The sequence below is a fragment of the Fusarium keratoplasticum genome, chromosome 7, assembly GCF_025433545.1.
Source record: "Fusarium keratoplasticum isolate Fu6.1 chromosome 7, whole genome shotgun sequence".
In the NCBI taxonomy this organism is placed as follows: Eukaryota; Fungi; Ascomycota; class Sordariomycetes; order Hypocreales; family Nectriaceae; genus Fusarium; species Fusarium keratoplasticum.
The window spans coordinates 895,063-910,361 of record NC_070535.1 but is presented as its reverse complement, the minus strand read 5'-3'; the positions used below and the strand labels follow the sequence as shown (position 1 = coordinate 910,361).

The 15,299-nt window shown below is 50.0% G+C and overlaps 6 protein-coding genes and 1 pseudogene across 7 annotated transcripts, besides 1 other annotated feature; 3 read left to right on the top strand and 4 right to left on the bottom strand.

The window, feature by feature from the left end:
* Positions 1–277: 277 nt before the first annotated feature.
* NCS57_00944700 lies at positions 278–2,205 on the top strand (annotated as a pseudogene). Its single transcript has 6 exons — positions 278–531; positions 583–801; positions 877–1,135; positions 1,198–1,458; positions 1,520–1,852; positions 1,930–2,205.
* Positions 278–2,205: a sequence feature.
* A 796-nt stretch (positions 2,206–3,001) lies between these two features.
* On the top strand, positions 3,002–4,696 carry NCS57_00944600 (uncharacterized protein; the record flags this gene model as incomplete). Its single annotated transcript, XM_053059222.1, has 1 exon — positions 3,002–4,696. One exon carries the CDS (start codon positions 3,002–3,004, stop codon positions 4,694–4,696), a length of 1,695 nt encoding a protein of 564 aa, XP_052911293.1.
* Positions 4,697–5,068: 372 nt separating this feature from the next.
* NCS57_00944500 (uncharacterized protein) lies at positions 5,069–5,659 on the bottom strand (the record flags this gene model as incomplete). Its single annotated transcript, XM_053059221.1, has 4 exons — positions 5,069–5,169; positions 5,222–5,306; positions 5,392–5,478; positions 5,537–5,659. 4 exons carry the CDS (start codon positions 5,657–5,659, stop codon positions 5,069–5,071), a joined length of 396 nt encoding a protein of 131 aa, XP_052911292.1.
* A 2,632-nt stretch (positions 5,660–8,291) lies between these two features.
* On the top strand, positions 8,292–9,122 carry NCS57_00944400 (uncharacterized protein; the record flags this gene model as incomplete). The annotated part of the gene is made up of 1 exon (XM_053059220.1): positions 8,292–9,122. One exon carries the CDS (start codon positions 8,292–8,294, stop codon positions 9,120–9,122), a length of 831 nt encoding a protein of 276 aa, XP_052911291.1.
* A 382-nt stretch (positions 9,123–9,504) lies between these two features.
* Positions 9,505–10,352, bottom strand: NCS57_00944300 (Isochorismatase domain-containing protein; the record flags this gene model as incomplete). Its single annotated transcript, XM_053059219.1, has 3 exons — positions 9,505–9,980; positions 10,051–10,198; positions 10,251–10,352. The coding sequence occupies 3 exons, from the start codon at positions 10,350–10,352 to the stop codon at positions 9,505–9,507; spliced, it is 726 nt and encodes a 241-aa protein (XP_052911290.1).
* Positions 10,353–11,569: 1,217 nt separating this feature from the next.
* Positions 11,570–13,057, bottom strand: NCS57_00944200 (uncharacterized protein; the record flags this gene model as incomplete). Its single annotated transcript, XM_053059218.1, has 6 exons — positions 11,570–11,743; positions 11,799–11,898; positions 11,958–12,349; positions 12,402–12,493; positions 12,553–12,766; positions 12,827–13,057. The coding sequence occupies 6 exons, from the start codon at positions 13,055–13,057 to the stop codon at positions 11,570–11,572; spliced, it is 1,203 nt and encodes a 400-aa protein (XP_052911289.1).
* Positions 13,058–13,596: 539 nt separating this feature from the next.
* Positions 13,597–15,246, bottom strand: NCS57_00944100 (MFS domain-containing protein; the record flags this gene model as incomplete). Its single annotated transcript, XM_053059217.1, has 4 exons — positions 13,597–14,412; positions 14,465–14,542; positions 14,593–14,971; positions 15,020–15,246. The coding sequence occupies 4 exons, from the start codon at positions 15,244–15,246 to the stop codon at positions 13,597–13,599; spliced, it is 1,500 nt and encodes a 499-aa protein (XP_052911288.1).
* Between the last annotated feature and the right edge of the window lie 53 nt (positions 15,247–15,299).

The window sequence follows — 15,299 nt, the reverse complement described above, 5'->3', positions numbered from 1 at the left end:
ATCGCCCTTTGAATGAGACAAGCCAATTAAGAGTTGATGATCTAGCCGCTCCTTGGCGTAATGGATGCTCCACTAACCCACAAGAAAAATAGCCGATAGCCGACAATCGCTAGCCGCTAATCTCCTCTAGCCTTCGCTGTTGGTCTCACGACACCAGGGTTTCCCCCGCAATCATGCCAGAACGAGTTGGGACCCATCAAGATGATAAGCTGGGGTAATAAAGCAGTTCTTTATCAACTTGTCGTTAATCATGCATGGCGGCTTCTATATATGAAAGACGGGGCCCGGCCTTGAGAATACCATCTTCAACCCTCAACCAATTCTTACTGCTTGTTTCTTTGTCCCCATTAAATCCCCTACCCAGCTTGTGATAATGACTGAATCACACACCAAAAAGGCACAGCCTGAAGACGGCGATGCTGCTGTTTCGGTCAATATTGGCGCAATGGAGAAGGACGTGGTTGATGACACATATGTCCCAACTCTCTCCGCAGAGGAAGATGCACAAATCCTTCGAAAGATTGATCTCTAGTTCGTATTAACAGTCACTCCACTAACCCCCAGTCTTGCTAACAGTTTCAGTCTCATCCCCATCTTTCTCTTCTCGTACCTCTTCCAGACCCTCGACAAGCAGGCACTTGGTTTCTCCGCCATCATGGGACTGGAGGAGGATCTGAATCTCTCGGGAAGTCAATACTCTTGGGCAAGTAGCATCTACTACTTTGGGTACCTGGCATTCTCGTACCCTGCCTCGTATCTGATCGTGAAACTACCCTTGGGCAAGCTCATTGCCAGTGCCTGGTACGTACTTATCCCACAACCAAAAACAGACCTTGAGCACAAAAGATGGATTCAACTGACGTCTACCCTCTCAAGTACCATGTGGGGTGCCGTCCTCATAGCGTCTGCTGGTTCCTTCAACGCTAGCGGACTCCTCGCCGCCCGATTCTTCCTTGGAGTAGCAGAAGCTTCGATTGCTCCAGGTCTAGCTACTATGGTTTCCATGTGGTACAAGAAATCTGAACAACCCCTCCGACACGGAGTGTGGTTCATGGGAAATGTCATGGCTGGATTCTTCTCTTCGCTGCTCTCCTACGCCATCAGCTTCATCAAAGCTGACATCTCTCCCTGGCAGGTATGCACCACTCTTCTCCAACGCGCATCTTTAACTTGAGTCCTAACAATTCGCGCAATCAGATCTTGTTCATCATCTTTGGATCGGTCACTATGCTCTGGGGCCTCTGTCTCCTGTGGCTCATTCCCGATCACCCAACCACCGCACGCTTCCTTTCTCCCGAGCAACGCGAAAAGGCTGTCATTCGAGTTGCCACAAACATGACGAGCGTCAAAAACGACACCTTCAAGATGTACCAGCTGCTAGAGGGTCTCGCTGACATTAAGATGTGGCTGCTAGTCTTCATCATGTTGTCGTCTAACTTGGCTAATGGCCTGCAAAGCGTATGACCCTTTACCCGCTGAGCGTGTAGTACGTTTCTTGAGGCTGACCACAATGTTACAGTTCCAATCCATCATCCTTAAAGGCTTCGGCTTCTCCAAGGTTCACACTTACCTCGTCCAAATGATCTCGACAGCCTTCCAGGCCCTAGCGGTTATCGTTGCCACAGCCGGTAGCACGTATATCAAAAACTCCCGCACTTACTTCATGGTGGCCATTTATGCAGTGGGCATTGCAGGAGCCGTGATGGTCCAGAAGATAGACCCTGAGCATCTCTGGGCTCGGTTCTTCGGCTTCTGTCTTTGTGTCAGTTTCGTGGGCAATTTTCCCATGGTTTTTGCCATGTCGACTGCCAACTTTGCTGGTTTCACAAAGAAAGCAACTGTCAACGCCGCTGTATGTCGCTATGCAATAATGTTCCTGTCCTTTCTTCTTCCCTCCTATGCGGTCTGCTAATGTCTTTGGCCCACCAGATTTTCGTTGCTTATTGCGCAGCCAACATTGCCTCGCCCCAGCTGTTCAAGGCCAGCGAGGCGCCCAACTACGAAAGCGGTTTCACAGCCTGTATCATCTGTTTGAGTGCTGCAGCCGTGCTGAGTGGTGTTCTCCGTTACTATCTCATCTGGGAGAACAAGAAGAGGGATCAACTCTACGGAGTCCCAGAGAACAATCCTGAAGAGGTGGATCTGGCTCAAAATTTGGAGGATAAAACTGATGCTGAACTACCCGAGTTCCGATATTCCATTTAAGTTGGACCTAACCAGCCTTCTGTTGGTTAGGCTGGGGGTTTTGTCGATAAGTAGCCCATTTTGGAATACATAGTAATAGTAGGATTGTTGATGCGATCAATAACCACGAAGGAGTCCACATGATACGACGCCAACATGTTCTTAAAACGCCGTATCTCTGAACCGTTTCCTCCAAAGGTCCCAAAAGAGGCCCCATGTTAATGCTCTATACCACGCAAACAAGCCCAGAGCAATCGTACATCTCACTACTTAGAAGTTTATATACCTCGTTGAGAAAACTTATCACCAGCAGAAATCCCATTGCATCTCATTTCCATAGAACCCTTCAATATCTGTAGAGTTGACGTCATTGTTCTTTGTTATGTTGGCCAAGATACAGTATTGTGCTGCCCCTCCAAAATTGCGATCAGAAGGGGACAGGCCCTCGTAACGTTTTTGCCGGCTGCAATAGACGATGGTTGCCCGATGAAGGCATCCGCCCCATTCCTCGGATCCGAAAAGTGTCCCCGAAAACTGGGTGACTGGTTCTTCAGCATCAACCCCGGGCTCAATGTCTATTCCCGACATTAGTTGCCGCGAGGTTCGGGGAACTAGGATTAACTTGGCGGCACCGTTATCCAATCATTTGGTCCTTCTTATCAATGGATTCTAACTAGAAATAGCAAAACGCCCTTGATAAGACGGACCTGATTGCCGATAGAGCCGCTGGTCGGCTATCTTCTGCCCATCGGCTTGTGTTCCGTCTCCTTGAACATCTTCCCTCACTCTAACTCAATACTCAGCACCGATCAACAAGATGGAGTCAGACATCCCTGGCATCGGAACAGATGAGTCGCGTGCTCTCTTGCAGCATGTGCCGGCTCCCCGCAGCAAACCCCGATCTAGGAATGGATGCTGGACCTGTCGTGGCAAGGCCGCAAAGAAGCGTTGTGACGAGAGACGCCCCATCTGTGGGAGATGCGCCCGGCTTGGCCTCTTTTGCGACTATCGCCCAAGACCGCGGAAGTCAAAGGCTTCAAGATCGTCGCCGAGCCCGTCCTTGACACCGAGGCAGCCGAATCCTATTTCCCCTGCTGCCAGTTTAGCCCCTCCTACCGACGCCCCCTGCTCGCTATCCCTGGCCCAGGTTGACCATGAAGCTATTCGCTATTTCCGGACGGCATTCGCCAGTCTTCATCACACCAAGCACCAGGAGTACTCATGTATCTCCATCATGTTTACTCTTGCCCAGGAGGACCCGATGGTAATGCATATGGCTCTAGCGCTCAGCTTTGGAGACATGGACCTAAAACGTCCCAACCCATCCCCAAAATGCAGCCAGCGACCGACCTATCATTACTCGTCTGCCTTGCGACTCCTGGCCGACGCTGTCGGTCGCGAAGAGCCATGCGAGGATTTTGATTCCCTCCTTACGACTCTATGGCTCATGATTTTGTACGAGCAGCAGTTCGGGCACTCGCAGAGCCAGGGCTGTACCAACCATATCAAGGGGGCCGCTTCTCTTCTTCAACACCGGATGAACAAGCTTCTCCGGTTTCCAACATCTGACCAAGATGTGGATGCGCCAGCTTATGCTCTGACACGAAGGTCGGGCTCAGGTACAAGGCCAATGCTTTCGTTATACTCGGCCCGTATGCTGGTATGGATCTCTGGATCGGACGCGGCCGCAGCTTCAACAGGAGGAGGTGGTCACTTCAATAGGACCTTGATGTCTCTCCTATCTGAAACACAACAGGAGGATAGTGGCGCCAATCTGAATGATCCATTTGGGCCCCCTCCGCTCTCCCCTCTACAGAGTTACATGCGCATGCACCGCTACTCGAACCCGTTATACCGTGTTGCCTGGGGCCACACATATCCCCAAGCCGAACTCCTGGATGATCTTCAAAATCGCAACATTTACAATCTCTTGACCGTCTGCAACCTCCTGCGCTTCATGGTGGCCGAACTGGCTTCCATTCCCGACATTTCATCAAACGAGTTTCAACAGCAGGCAGCAAGCGTCTCTGCCGCGATTAGAAACGCCAATTATACATACGCAGAGCTGTTGGAAGTTTCTCGCGAGTTGTGCACAGAGACGGATCATAGCCAAAGACTCGTCGCCAATATTCGATATATCGTTCCCATCTTCTACGGCATCCAACTCGAGTTCCTCCGCATCACACAACCAAACTCACCTCTCGGGCAAGGAAAAAGGCAGCGTCTTATTCTTGCGGAAATCATGCGGCTGGCATTCCAGCTGCGTAGTCACTGGGGCGACGATGGACTGAGGAAGATTGCGTGGCCGCTCTTTCTAGCTGGACTCGAGACGGATGATCTACTCCATCGAGAATGGATCCTTGAGAGGTTTCAAAAGATGAGCGAGATGGGGGAACATCTAAAGCGGGCGTTCAATTTCCTCAAGGATGCCTTAGTTATTCAGCAGGGTAGTGGCCGCAGAGTTGACATCAGAGAGATGATGAAGGGGTATCCCATATTTGTGCTAGGCTAGCTTGTTGCATCCGCCGAAGATACGTGTTTGCACTAAACTACATACGAAAAGTTCCTCAATGCTTGCAAAGAACATCCTCAGTACTCCTCAACATCGGCTACGCATTGCTCCGTTGAGGTAGGAACAGTGCATGCCCTTGAGACAGCGGTTAAACGAAGTGGCGCGTGTTGGGCCGCTCACAAGAAATGCAGTGCTAGCCTTGAGCAACGGATGCAAGTTCCAAAAATGATACTGAGTCCATGGAGATCAAATTTTGCCTGGCTGAAGTCCATCTGGGACAGATCTCTGCCGCCCACGGAAAGACTTGGACTAACTTGAACTCGGCGATTGGTTGGCAATGTATAATTTATGCATAAACCCCCCTCTGGTACTTTAAACAACTTCATTTTCACCACTGGCCTTGCGAGGGGTGATGATTTCACTCTCACCATCATCGGCGCCAGTAAGTCGAGCAACAAGGAGAGTGTAGTAATCTAAATACAAGTCAGCTAATACTTGGTAGAAATCTGTAGCGTGTAAACGTACTGCTCGCGTCGTCAATCTCAGCTTGGGGACTGGCGCCCTTGTGAGCGGGCGCAATCACCTCCTTGTGCGCCAGGCGAATGTGCACCTTTAAATTCGCATACCCAGAGAATAAGCCATCTTAAATAATGACTATCAGTTCATGCCGTAGAATAGTTATTGGAATAACTCACCTTGCTACAGAGCTGGATGCCATCGCCTCCACGGTGAGGCATGCGACAGAACCGCTCACCCAGGGGAAGAATAATTCTCCCCTGCTCCTATGCGAAAATGTCAGTTCAGGGCCCATTGTCTCCCGGTTGATCTTCTAGCACTCACATCCCGTTCGAAAGGTCTCAGACCAGACCAGCGTTTGACAGTTCCCGGGTTCTCTGGTTCGCCTTCCAGGTAGCGCTGGTAGGCGGGGGAGTCATGGAGAGCGAGATCTGCCATACGAGGCATGGTGAACCAATGGGTTGATGATAGGTTGATCTCTTGAAGATCTTATGATTGAAAAGATTTTTTCGGAATAGTTAATGCATTAATGAGGTCTAAAAATGGAAAGAAGTCAGAGTCAACTCGCGGTGAAAGTGGTGCAAGTCCCTTCAATATGACTTCCAAGTTCTCATATGCTTTGATTGGCCTGCGGTTCTTGACCAATCAAGAGTCAAGAGAAAGCGGATCCACTGGCCAAGAACCACTTCGCCATTGGTAAAATTATGCTACCCTACATTTTGCACCGACGCCATGAGGTTATTCATACAACTGAATACAGGTTCATTACATGACATTAGGAGCGTATCATGTATGCGAGTTCCTCAGTAAGCAATTCTCTACATGTTTTTTTCCTGGATTACACGCAAGGTGGGAGTGAAACTTGCGTCGTTCCCAAAGCTGTGCTATTTGTTCTCAAGCGGCTTAGTTCAGGGCAGAATGGTAGGAGAGTACGACCAGTGTTTTGTTTACAACAAGTGCTAAGGAGGAGAGAGGGGAAAAGCACTTGAGAACCTACATAGTTATCTATTCCTCGCTGGCCACATTATGTCTAATCTAACAAGCCCGGTTCCATGCCTAGGTACAGAGTAGGTAAGGTAGCATGTGGTTTGAAGAGATGTGGGTGGCTCATGTCTGTGGCTGTGCTTGGGGCTTGATCCATGTCTCTTTTAGTACCAAGCGAGGAGGGCTGGTAGTTGCACGTGCGAGGCGATCACATGACCCCATTCCTGGAGCAGGTGCAAGTCCACGTGATCTTCTTTGTACGGCTGGCGGTGGATTTGGCATAACCTTGTGCAATTTCATAAAACAGGGAGAAACTTGGTGGATATCTCATCTTAAATATTTGCACTGGGACGACCTATCTGCAACGGACATAACATATTGATCGATCTGATATGAATGCAAAAGACTCGCAGGTGCAAGATGACGGTTCATTTATGAAGAAGTCTTGGCTAGACATGACTACGACTATTACTATAGAGCTATTGTTTTAGGCCATATGGTTGGAGAGTATCCTTTAATAAACTAGCAATAAGCACATGAGTGATGTGCCCTCAAGAGGCACCCGTAAATTACTGCATAATTTTTGGGATATGGGTATAAGCTGCCAAGGGGAATAGGAATAAGTGGCTTATTCTATGTTGCGATTGTCACTTTGTTTGTCTATCTATTAATGCTATCCAAGTTTGGTGTGCGGTCTTGTGTGGGCACCAGTCGGCCGCACAAACAGGTGAAAGGACCTCTCCTTATAATTCACTCAAGAACCTAGCCTGGCGAATAGGCGAGTATACAGTACTTGGAGGTGGACTGCAGAGTCGAAGTGCTTGAAAGTCGGGATAGAATTGTGCCGCCTTCGGAGACATATGTACTTTTGAACTCCCTTGACGCCCACCGCACCGCGTCACTTGTGATTTAGTGATATTGTCTTGATCAATTGCGGGCTTAAGCACTTAAGTCCGTTTCCATTGTTTGTCTTTGCGCCCTCTTGAGACATATGTAATTGCTCCGGCGCAGCAACATGATTCGTTGCTTGAGCTAAAACGTGCCGCTTCTCCATGACAGTATTCATGCACGCTATGCCTTTCCCGGAAAGGATTAAACTTTGTTTTGTGTACAAATCAGGCCATGTCAGGGGTTTTGCTCGTATTGGAAAACGAAAAATACATGTAAGTCTCCGGAATCACACCGATTGTCGGATCTTGTCAAATATGTCCCGTCTGGACGGGAGTCAATTCTGTCTAGCGCGTATGATGGCGTCTTTCATTCGGTGATAATGGAGTTAAGACTGGATTATGCAACAGTCCGCTGGATTGAATGAGCAGTAGCGTAGAGGTAGGTATTTGGTCTCATATTCATGCACTACCGAGTCAAGTGCACAGTCAATCAGATATTTGAGATTTCTGTAGAGCTACAATTTGGCTGCGACTGAAACATTGTGGAAAGGAAATTATTATTAAGGAACAGACTCAAACATGGCTTGACAAGTGCATGTCCGAGAGGAGTATTATCACTCTGTAGCAAGCTCAATCGCGCCTAAATCCCATGATCCAAGACCCTCCTTGTTCGGTACTGAACTGATCCAAGATCCGTATCACGCTTTTCGGGTTTCCGGGATGATTCTCGGGCCCGTGAGCTCCATACCCCCTTGCAGCCACCCCGTGAATTCTGTGAGTTCAGAACTAGCTGCCATTGCTAGCAAGATATCTGAAGTTAGCCTTGCCCCTCACTCGGGATTCCTCAATGCCACTACACCAAGTGCCTTCTGACCGGTAGTCTAGCGGAACATGGCACTATCGGCTCGCGAGCCTCACCCTAAACCAGGCGGAACCCAGCTCTTTGTCCCCATGGAATGCCATCCCGCTTCTCCACTCCAACTCCGTTGTCCGCTCCGCTTGACACTGATTCCGCAAGCTCCGGTTCGTCGCTTGGAGCTATCAGGCGCCAAGTCGAATGACTATGCTCTGTGTTGATTTTTGGACATGTGATTATTGTATAAATAAGACCAGACACCATCCCCAAGAAGAGGCTCATCCACTCATCATTCCTTCCAAGTTCCGTTGAATACGAAAGCCTATTACACTCGACAATTTTTATCACAATGTCTTCTCCCCCCTCTTTCGAAGCCCCTTGGTCCCTGGCCGACAAGACAGCCATTGTGACTGGAGGCTCTCGTGGCATCGGTCAAGCTATCGCTATTCACCTCTCCCGCAAAGGTCTCACCAAGCTGGCCATCACTTATGCCACCAATGCCCAAGCCGCTGAGGCGACTCTTGAAACATGCCGTGGTCTGGGAGTGAAGGAAGCAGTTGCAATTCAGGCAGATGCACTTGACCCCGAATTCGGCCCAAAGCTCATCGTCCAAGCGCTTGAACGACTCAACACCACCACCATCGATATCCTTGTCAACAACGCTGTCTTGACCGACCACTCGCGGGTTCTCCCCGTCAAGGAGACTACCCTTCAGAGCTTCCTTGACGTGATGCAAGGAAATGTCTACGCCCCGGTCACGCTCACCACCGCGCTTCTGCCACATCTCCCAGCCTACGGAGGTCGTGTCATCAACATCTCAAGTGTCCTCGCCTATCAGGCCAACGCTGATCCCACCATGACATATGGAGCAAGCAAGACCGCCCTTCAAAGCTACACTCGTTCGTTTGCCGAGGCCTTTTCCAAGGAGTCCCACGCCACCTTTAACAGTGTCATCGTGGGGTTGACCCTTACTGATTCGATTAAGGCTAGCAAGGACTTGATGCCGCCGGGTTATTTTGACGCACAGATTCGAGACACTTCGGCTGCGGATAGGATTGGTGTCCCTGAGGACATTGCATACATTGTTGGATTCCTTTCTAGTGAGGAGGGCCGTTGGGTCAATGGTGCTGCTATTAGTGCGAATGGAGGCAACAAGCTTGTCATGCCGGCACTCGGCTAAACTAATGTGTATAACTACAGAGTTCTTTATGAGATTGGTCAACTTTCTGGATAGACAGACTTTGATGCAGCTATTTATTGATGGCTAAATACTCTATCCTTCGCAGCCGATTTACAAAACTTGAAGGCTTGCCGGCTGTTGGGAGTTGAAGCTAAATAAATACGTGTAAAAAGATCGCCCTGTGAGAAATTGACATGAGGCGATTAAAGAAGTGAAGTTTTGTGCCATCCAACCTGCATCTGGCTCCTCCTGGGGCGAAGTGCCTTCACATTGGCCAAAAAGACACTAGAGTGAGTGTGTGAGTTGGCTGAGACATGGGAATAATGAGGTGCAGAGATCCCATGCCTGCTTGCTCACAACCTTGCCACTCCACTAATCCTGTTTAGAGAAGCCCTTCCTGTCCAGGGGAAAGAGTCCCGTTGGTGACTGCGTAACCGTGGGCTCGGATAAGGTGACCCCAGAGCGGCATGTACTTATCAGACCAGGGGAAGATCTTCTCGGCACCAGGAACGTTTCGCCAATCACGCATCAGCTCTGCAATAATGGTATACAGGCTGACCGTCTGCACACCAGCCCTTGCCATGCGATCGTTGGCAACCTCGCGAACCAGAATTGAGCTAGTGCCTGATGCCTCAACGTTGGCCCAGACTGAAAAACCCTCCTCACGGAGAGAAAGGGCGAGGAATGTGGTGCACACGTCGGTTACAATGCCAGCAATGATGACTTGAGTTCTGTTGGTTGCTATCACTGCGTTGCGGAACTCTTCGCTGTCCCAAGAGTTGATCTCGCCCTGTCTCTGGATCAGGGGGGCGTTGGGATGCATCTCTTTGATTTCGCGGACGAGCGGGCCGTTGGGGCCTGAAGCACATATTAGTCACTGTCTCAGGGCAAGGTTTGACCCCCATCCGGAGTGGAGAAGATTGCATACCTGAGTCGGCTGAAGTGGTGATGACGACCGGGATGTCAAAGGCTTCTGCAATGGCTGCATGCGCAATAGCCTGGTGGTGGTAGACAAGGGGATCAAAGTCCCTCACGACGTTAATCAGACCCTCCTGGATATCCACAATAAGGAGGACCTTGACAAAGTCAGTAAAGGAGGCTAGTGTGGCTTGTGGTGGTGTAACTCACGGCGTCGTCCTTGTCCAGTCGCTCGTACTTGAAGCCTGAGTCCTTTTTGCCGATAATGGCCGCGGGGAGCATTGCTGCGGCGAGGAGAGAAGGAAACTTCATTTTGGCTAGTTCAAGTCGGTGATTGATGTCGTGAGGGATGTTTGAGGATGGGAGATATGAGGATGTGCTTGATGCTGCTTAACAAACGCCTCTCCAAGCTTGATGAGGCCGTCACGTTTTATATCGATTTCTTTCTTCTCGTAGCCTTGTCGATATTCTCATCGTCGATGATATCTAGATCTTCATCGTCTTTCCTCATCCGGTGAAATCGAGCGCGACGCCTTAGAGTTGACAGGACAAAAAAAGAGCCAATCCCCAGTCCTTAATTCAATGCACGAGCGGGTTTCCTCCCGACTCAAAGCAACCCCCAAGCCCGAATTGGGGTCGCACTGGAAGCCATCGCGTACTTGATTCCCCTCATCTTGGCCCATGTCGTGAGGATCGCGGAAACCCAAGTGGCGAACGCAAGGCCAAGAAGGTTGGCACTTGATGCACGAGCGGGAATGAAGCCCGACTTATAGAATAACCGCGCGGCTCGGAGAGACTCCCATGAGGCTGGAGTCTTGGCTGTCAGCAGACTTGCAGGTGAGGCCAGTCACGGAGGTGTGGGGCCGGGGTGACGGACAACTGCCGGCTCCGTCCCTTGAGCTGAAGGAGGGTTCAGCTGAGGCATCTTGGCCCTGCAGTGAGGCTCGGGATACGCGGATAAGCATATCTGGGTGAACATGTGGGGATACACAGCAGGGGGGCCAGCGTTGCCTTGCAGTCGAGGATGCATTGATGGAAATTGGAGAGACATGATTCGCTCCGCGCTCAGTTTCGCCCTTTGTGGCAATGAGTTCCCACACTTCAAAAACTGTCCACAGCGAATCATCTTGGCAACATTCAGCCGACAGTTTTCGGGATTTTTGATAACCCAGGTTGTCGCACAGTGTTTTCCGGCGACATTAGTAATTGGTGTAGACTCCTTGTGAGGCCAGCATGCCCGGTGGGAAAGGGGTTGCAATAGAGTTCTTACGTGGCACTGGTGGGCTTGAAAGGTGACACAAGAGCAGCGACAAACTGTGGTCAGTACGTTATTTCGGGCGAAAGAACAGAGTAATGTCTATAGTATCTAATTTACTTGGCGCTTTTGGCATTGGCGATATATCCAAGAACAAGTCTTCCATGTATCTCAAAAACATGGACGCAGCCCACCGTGCGAAAGACAGTTCGGCACCCTTCATCAGCGGGATGCCAGGAATGCTGACAAAACTGCTGTTGCAGGCAGCCAAGTTTCAAGGTCTCCTTTCCTCGTCCAGTAGCCTTGTTTGCTCCACAGGTGCTTTCTTCTGCAACGTTACCCAAATGGCAGCCCCAATGATTAGGGCACTGCCGATAAAGCTCGTTACAGGAGGTGTGGTTCCCCAGACGACGCGCTCGATGATGAGCGCAAAGACCATTTGAACGTACTAGTGACCGAGTTAGATAACTTTTGCTCGTTTCTGCAGTCCGTAAGAAACTTACAATGAGATTTGTGGCTCTTCCTGCCTTTTCCCTTTGCAGTCCTTCTGTCAAAAGGACCTGAAGCAAGAAACCCGAGACTCCGATAGAAAGGAGGAGAATCCTGTTAACGTCAGTCGCTAGCCCTGGGTACAGGTAAGTTATCAACTCTGGGCCACATACCACTCGATGGTGCTTTTGGGGATCTCGAATTGGAGATCAGGATGAATCATAATAATGAGGAATGAGCTGACAGTCGCCAGCGTGGCAAAGTAGTTGACACTGACGAGAGAGTGCGCTCGCTTCCCAATCGCGCGAATCGTGCTGTATGCTGTTGCCGCTGCAAAAGAACCAAAGATGGAGCACATAATGGCGATAGCGCGCTCGGTGGGCGTCACCTCTGGCGGCGGAAGGATGCCTCCTTGAACGGTTGCACCGGGAACGATGGACTCTACACCAGCAGACAATGCCGATGCATTGGGGCCTTCGGGAAATAAGAAAGCTGGTCGGGCGACGAAGAGCACGCCTGTGAAGGCGATGAAGCCGGCAGCAGCTTCCTTGACAGTAAAGGGTTCCTATCGACAAGAGTTGGTAAGAAGTTCTAGATGCAAAGTGTGTTTGACATACATGTAAAGCGACCCAAGAGATGAATGCCGTCATTGTAGGGACAAGGAAAGTGATGACGGTTGCGTCAGAGATGGCCAAGTATGATAGAGAATCTAGGCGGGACTGTTAGAACCTGGTGTTTCGCCTGATTTATCCACATGCATTGACTCACAGTATAAGCCAATCAACCCGGCAGTTCCGGCAAAGCCTCGTAAAGCTAACAATCCCCTGACCTCTCGTGGGCCAAAGGGAAATCCGGGAACCTTTTTGTACCACATGCCTAGAGATCCGGCGACTGCAGTGGCAAGCATGCGCACGAAGATGACTTGCAAGGCATGATACTTTGTTTCAAAGCCTGTTTCCAACAATCGCGTTGTCATGGTCATCTGTCTCTGTTAGTACATCATGAAGTTTCACTGCGATTGCCGTAGTGTCATTTCACTCACAATAGACCCAAACATTTGTGCCAAAAAGACGAGGAAAAGCCCAATGTTGTTGTTGTAGATCGACTTGAGAGTTACCCACAGGTTGTTATCATTCTGAGACTCCTGTTGGCTTGTCTCAGGGCCTGATAAGGCGCCATCGGACGCCGCAGGGTTCCCATTGGCGGCAAGAAGGGGGGAGGCTTCCGGAGTATCTGACGCCGGAGCTGAGGTCTTGATTGTACCGTACGACATGGCGGCAGTTAATTGAGTTGTTCTGGAATCTTTTGCAAGCCAAAATATTCTTAGTTCAAGGTCAGTCAAATTTTCACACCCCTCGCCTCTTCCTTGTTTGCCGCTTCTATCCGCATTTTGAAGCGATATCGGCCGGACTAAAGTTTGTCCTAGTCCCCATACTGTGTAATGTGCATAACTTGAGTAGTACACAGGGATTAATAAAAGTGCCATCGTGTGTGTTCTTGCATAGAGGTATTACAGAGTAGGAAAAGGTAAATATGGGGCTATCTATGTATCTATCTATGTACAACGAACTAATATAAGATCTATCTATATATGTATAATCTGAACCACTATAACACTTTCCTAGACTGTGTTCGCTATCTTCTGTTTTAGACAGTCAAGTCCCCAGTGAAGTCTGGGCTAATACTACTACTGTACTCCCTTGCACCCTTCATAATGAGGGAAAGGAACTGACATCTGGAACACTTAAGTTTCAACTGTGTCCCAACCGGACCTCCAAAGGCAAGAACAGGCCTAATCCTCAACGTGAAACGTTACAGCTTCACAGCAAAACGCTCCCTAAGCCATCCCCCATAACGATAGAAAAAAAGAGGCACTGGAAGAAAAGCAACGCCTATAAAACCTAGGACGCTATTCCCCCACCCAAGTCCCAGGTCAGCATACAAAGACGGCCCTGCCAAAGGAATGAAGGCTGCAAAAAGAAGTCGGAGAATCACGTTGGCAGCCAACGCAGAGGCGGCAGCCTCAGGGCCAAAAGCATCCACCAAGTAGAGCTGAGTTGGCGTTATGATCCATAGAAAGCCGAATCCAAACAAGGAGGTGCCGAGGATGGGCACGATCCAGTGAGTCTGCTTTTCAGCTGCCCAGCCGTACCAGAAGATACCGATGGGCACGGCCGGCATGGCCCATATCATGGGCTTTAGGCGTCCTTCAGGTTTGGGCGAATCTCCAAGTGCCTTTTGCAACTTGTCGCTCACAGTGGCGTAGGCTCCGAGAGAGACGACCATTCCAATTCCAACGCCGAGATATGACAGGCCAGAAATACCGGCGGAGAAGTGGTATTGTTCCTCAAAGACGGTGGGAAACGTGGTGAACAGAATAAAGAGGAGGCCGAAAACGAAGGCGCATAGGAGGGAGAGGAGGAGTACGATCGGCGATAGGAAGAGAAGCTTCGTTGGTCGAGTAATAGCGCGGAGGAATAGCTGGCGGGGGGGCAGGCCTTTATCCATCTTGGAAACCAGAGCATTATTGCCAGTTTCTTTCCGGAGGCGAGCAGCTTTCCATTTTAGCAGCACGACGGCATTGGTCTCGTGGAGGAGGAAGATTGATGTCATAAACGATACTCCTGCCTATGTCAAACAGTCAGCGACTCGAGAATAGTAAAGGTTATGCTCTACCCACTAGGATTGTGATGATCCAAAAAGTCCATCGCCAGCCAATTGATTCAGACACAAAGCCACCAATAATCGGGCCCAAGACCTTGGGGGTTGTCAGCGTCATTACGGTTTGCGTGGGATAATGCTACCTACTGGTCCTAGGAGTGGTCCTATCATCCATAGAGACATCACCCTCCCACGCTGAGCTGGCGGGACGACGTCGGCGACAGTTCCTCCGCCAACCGTCAATGGGCCTGAAGCAGCACATCCGGCAATAAATCGAAAAGCGAGAAACATGCCCGTGTTTTTGCTCAGCGCACATCCGATGATGAAGCCAATGTAAATGACATTGCAGGTGTGGTAGATGACAAGGCGTCCATACAGTTCGGATAGCGGTGCAATGAACATTGGCCCAACGGCGAAACCGCAGAGGTAAATGGACACGGTGAGACTGACGATGGTGGAGCTGGTGATATGGAACTCCTTGGCAAGCGCGGCAGCTCCAGGTGCAAACATTGTCGCGGCGAGGTTTCTGTATGTATATTAGTACTGGATTTGCTTCACCAAAGGAGCACCTTACGCAGTGAGCAAGAAAGCACTGGCGAGGACGACTTGGGTCATGCGTTTCCATTCTGGCCAGTTTCGGGGGTTTTGGGGATCGTCTGGCCCATCCCAGTCGACGACATTGTCCTTTGTCTCTTGTTCTTGTTCAATTGCTGTTTGGTCAGACTCGTTGGATTGTTGGTCATGGTGGCTGTCTTCCAATATGGCTGGCTTCTCCTGGGTGGACTCCAAATCGGCTGCCATGATTTGCTGTCGAGGGTGGTGTGGCTCTGGAATATTGATGCGTGTTTGTTCAC